We start from the raw sequence: 4,820 nt of genomic DNA on the forward strand, positions 1-4,820 counted from the left end.
ATTGAAACGGCGTCGGACAATGAAGAAGTCGAAAATAGACCGTTCGATGAGGGTTAGATCTTAGATGGTCTAGATTTTATGGATCTGCCCGCCTCTGGACCTTAATTTTATTAGTAGTGGTGATGGTGATGGTGATATATACCACCTCTATAACAATTAAAGATATCAAACTCATCGCCCTCGTAGAAATAGTCTTCGGCGATCTCAACAGCCAGTCCGGGGCACCGCCGCACGCACCGGCCGCCCAGAAATCTCTGATCTCATATATGGAGCCATAACGCTCTCAAGTCCCAAAGAACACCACGCCACGCCATGCCCTCCCCTTCTCGCCGCCGTGGCGCCCGCCATCGGCGCAGCCGCAAGAAGGCAACGGCCAAGGTTGCAGCGGAGGAGGAGAGTCCGAGGAACTGGGCGGACATGCCGCTGGACTCGATCTTGGCAGTCTTCCAGAAGCTGGAGCACATCGACATCCTCATGGGGGCTGACCAGGTGTGCCGCTCTTGGCGCCGCGCCGCGCGGGATGAGCCCGTGCTGTGGCGCCGCATCGTCATGCGCGGCAACGCCGAGCTCGCCTTCAGGCTCAACCGCCAGGGGATGGCCTGCGCCGCCGTCCAACGCAGCCAGGGGCAATGCGAGGCATTCTGTGGCGAGTACGCTGGCGACGACGGATTCCTCTTGTACCTCAGCGAGCAGTAAGCATCTACAAACTCCCTGAAGATAATTTTAACGTGTTTGTTTGATTAGGTCTTGAACCTACTGTTAGTGACTTAGTGGTGGTCGACTTGGTTTTAATTCCAATGAATAGTATATTGTGGTTTTTAAACTGACATAGGTTTATTTTTGTGTCTCGTCTAAATCTTTTATGGATTGTTTTCTTGGTTACATATGTTGTTAATTGCAGTTTACCTTCAAACTATTACAGATAACATTTATATATTTTCCAGAAAATTATGTTTCTTAAAGAAAGGAAACACTATCTCTTGCGCTAAATATTCTTTCTATAGTTTAGTTGGCTCATAGTAGCCTTGGAGTACCTCGACCATGTAACAACTTGTAAATTGTAATTAGGGTGTTAAGAGGATATATACAGTCCCATGGTCTCAAGAGTTGTCCCTGAAATAAAATACATGCTCTCAAGAAGTATTTAACAGAACATGGTTCTTAAGCTACAACATAGAAGGGTATCTAAATATATATTCTACTGCACACTACCTAGTTAGTTAATGATTTCTACATTTTTAGTCTTCTGTAGCTTAAAAGGTAGTAGTATACCGAAATACATATTCTAGATCATCACAAAAAATTCCGTGTTCACCTGCCACCATTATAGTTGTTTCTGAAATTTGCAATTGTTTAGAATTCAGAGAGCAAAGATAACTATGTCTGAAACTATATTTGGTGTCTATTTTTTCTGAAACTATATTTGGCAACTCTTGGATAGAGTGAACTTCAGAGATGTGTTCAAAGTTAAGAGAGATAGGATCTGGAGCTAACTCAAAATTTGTTTGTCAATCTATGCTTGAAATATAGACTTTAATTACTTAGTTGAGGTGACCCCCCCCCCCCCCCCCGCAACCCGCACCACCTCCCCACAGCGGCCGGGCCGCGCCCTCCCCCGGCCACCCCTAGGCCTTCTCTCCTGCTCTCCCCTCTCGCTGTCGGCGTGCGTTGTCGGCCTTGCCCCTGTGGTGCCGGTGGTGCGGGGATGACTCTACCCGCGACACGGTAGGGGGCGTGGGGATCTCGGGTTGGCGGCGGTGAACTTCGGCAGGCGGTGGTCTGGCGCGGCGGCGTGGAACCCGTGCGTCGGGTGGGAGGAGGTGCGGCGGAGCTACGCAGGCGGGCGGCGAGATGGCAGGCCTGCTCTACCTAGATCTAGGCCGAGATCGGGCACTGGAGGGGCTGGGCGTCCTGCGTCAGGCGTGTCGACAGCCTCGAGGCGGAGAAGGCGCGACAGCGGTGGTTGGGTGGTGCGGCATTTCGGCCGGCCTGCTGCGGCTTGGCAGGGGGCTTTGCAGGTTAGTTTGGGCCCGGTCGGGCCAGGTTTGGGCCTGGTTTGCCCTCATTGCCATGTCCGGTCGACTACCACAAAGGCGGTGGAGGTAGTTCCCTCCCGCGCATTTGCGGTGTTGCTACCCCATCCCTGTTGCATCCATTCTCTTCCTCTAGGCACTGTTCCAGTGACCACAGTGAAATGGCGAGGATGGCTACAAGATTGTGGTGGCGTGTGCTGGTGGGCAGCATGTAAGAGGGAGCACGCCGGAGCGTCTCAGTGGTGGGTGTGGTGGTCGGGAGAATTCCTTGTCGGCATGTCCGACACCAATGCGGTGACACCTGCGGGTGCCTCCTTGCCTTCATAGAGGGCGTCAGATGTACCTCCTCCCCAACCCCTTCCGTGTACCAGGAGAAACCCTAAGAATAGTCCGGGTAGCAGCGGCGTCGTCGTCGTTCCCTTGTTGAAGGTGTTGCTTTGTATGAGATGTTTCGGTGTGCTAGGAACGTGGTGGTACTTCTCCGTAGGGCTCATCGGTTGATGGTCGTCCTCGTTTTCGTCGATCTGCCGCTGTCGGTATTAGTTTCTTTCCCTTTCTTTTTTTCTTTTGAGCTTGGTTGTGCTGCAGCCCTAGCTTGCTCGTTGTATTGGTTGGTTGTTATATTATTGTAGCAGGGCGAAAGCCTATTTCAAGAAATTACTTAGTTGAACTTACACAAGAGATCATCAGATTAATGCAACTAGCCAACTACACTTTAGCCACATTGGCATACAACTGTGAGCGCCCGTGCGCGTTTATGCCGCCAGATTCCCCAACTATTTTTCTTTGCGATTCGTGCACTGAGTTTTTTTAAGTTTCGTTTTGTTTCAAAAGTTTCAAACTTATTGATATGTGGCAACAAAACAGAATGTTTCCATGCACTGGAGGTCTTGTGCATGGGACAAAGTCATTGCTGACGATTTTCTGTTTCAGCAACCATCTGACAATAAATTGAACTTCTAAATTTATAGATAAACATTGTCCAAGCATAGATCTGTGAGAAAATGCTTTCATTCTTCGCAATGCCTTATCTTTATTCCTTCTGTTGAATATTGTTTTATTTTAGCGACCGTATTTATCAAACAAGCTATATACTTCACTGTTTTTTTAATGTCGGAACATTTTCAATGCTACTATATATTGTTGGTTTCCTAGAATTAGACGTGTGTTTAATCTTTGCAGGGCTCCCTTTTGAAGAGCCTTCGCCTCATTTCTTGTGCCATTTCACTTGATGGGCTTGAAGAGCAATTAACAAGGTTTCATCTACTCGAGGAGCTCGAGCTGTCGCAGTGTCCAGAGCTAATAAGGACTACGGTGCACGAGATTCTTCAGCGAGCATGCCCACAGCTGAAGCATTTCCGAACGAACAAACATTACTTCCATGAACGGCGATGGATCATCCCCAAGGACCTTGATGCCGAGGGTATTGCAACTATGCATGAGCTGCGCTCATTGCAGCTCATTGCCAACGACCTCACCAACAAAGGGCTGGCAGCAATCTTGGAGAACTGCCCGCACCTGGAGTCACTTGACCTACGCCATTGCTTCAACATCGACATGGACAGTGTAGACGATGATGAGGGCACGCTGCTGCGAGAGAAGTGCGCCCGTATTAAGACGGTGCGACTTCCTCGAGACTCGATGGATGATTGCGACTTCAAGGTTGGAAGCCCTAGGTTCGCTTGCAAAGAAATAGACTACGACAGTCCGTACGACACATACCTTTGGGAGTCATTGTCAGAGAACTCCGACGATGATTACTCTGGTCCTTCACGTTACGAGGCCGACCTCGACAAATACGAGAAGGTGCTTCCTAGGAGCATGCGCACATTTCTGTAATGGGAAGAATCTTCGTGTATGCTCGTGTCCATGTAGCCAACAGTTTTCTCATCAACCACCATAGCCTTGCATATTATCTTTGGCATAGGCAACAATATTACATAGAGTGAACCATAAGTCCATAACCAAAATCGATTGAGTAAATGTCTAGTTTTCATTCCCTAAGATCGACGAGTAAATCTCCACCTGCAGATGTAGATCCTTATTGTAATCTGGGACGGGATCTTAGATTTTTAGTATTTTTGCTCCGAAACTACATATTTATAATGTACAAGCTACTGTGAGAAAGTAAGGAGTATACTCCATCCGTTCATAATTACCTTGTATTCTGAGTTTAATCAAAATCGAATTTTGTAAAGTTTGACCGAATACATAGCAAAATATCAGCATCTATAGAATAAATTTGTATTATTAAGAGTAGAGGCATGAGGCTGACAACGGAGGCGGGGTCCCTCTTGCAGCTTGTTTCCTCATAGATGTGATCGTTGGCTTGGGTGATGACGGCTCGGTGGCGCGGTAAGGCTGAAGGAGGCGCGCCATGTCAACAAGAATCGTATGTGGGATGTAATGAATGATGGAGGGCACCAACGTCAGGTGGTGTTGCTTGACATTGATTACATTCGATCTGCCTTTGGATGTAGGAATAGCTTTGTCCCTGCAGGTCTCGATCTAGGCCATACGGGCCTTGTCTTGGGCCAAGCGGGCCTCGGTGGGGTCAGCGTCGGTGGGGGATCCTCCCAGGCTGCTCCCGGCAGCATGGCCCCTCACTTTCGTCCGGGAGGGACGTGGTGATGGTCTTGGTGGCCTGAGGAGGCGATTTCTTGGATGACGACAAAGTGACCGGTTTGACGGGCGATGTTGCGGCGTCGGTAACGGCGTGGCTCTGTCCCGGAGCATTGCGGTGGTGGTATTCCTTTGCGATGGTGCGCGGCCTCGGCCGGGGCATCA

The 4,820-nt window shown here is 49.1% G+C and overlaps 1 protein-coding gene across 1 annotated transcript; it reads left to right on the plus strand.

The window, feature by feature from the left end:
* The first annotated feature begins 417 nt into the window (after nt 1-417).
* On the plus strand, nt 418-3,872 carry LOC124683059 (putative F-box/LRR-repeat protein 23). The gene is made up of 2 exons (XM_047217636.1): nt 418-673; nt 3,220-3,872. The coding sequence occupies exons 1-2, from the start codon at nt 418-420 to the stop codon at nt 3,870-3,872; spliced, it is 909 nt and encodes a 302-aa protein (XP_047073592.1).
* The last annotated feature ends 948 nt before the right edge of the window (nt 3,873-4,820 follow it).

This window comes from Lolium rigidum, chromosome 1 (genome assembly GCF_022539505.1).
Source record: "Lolium rigidum isolate FL_2022 chromosome 1, APGP_CSIRO_Lrig_0.1, whole genome shotgun sequence".
NCBI lineage: Eukaryota > Viridiplantae > Streptophyta > Magnoliopsida > Poales > Poaceae > Lolium > Lolium rigidum.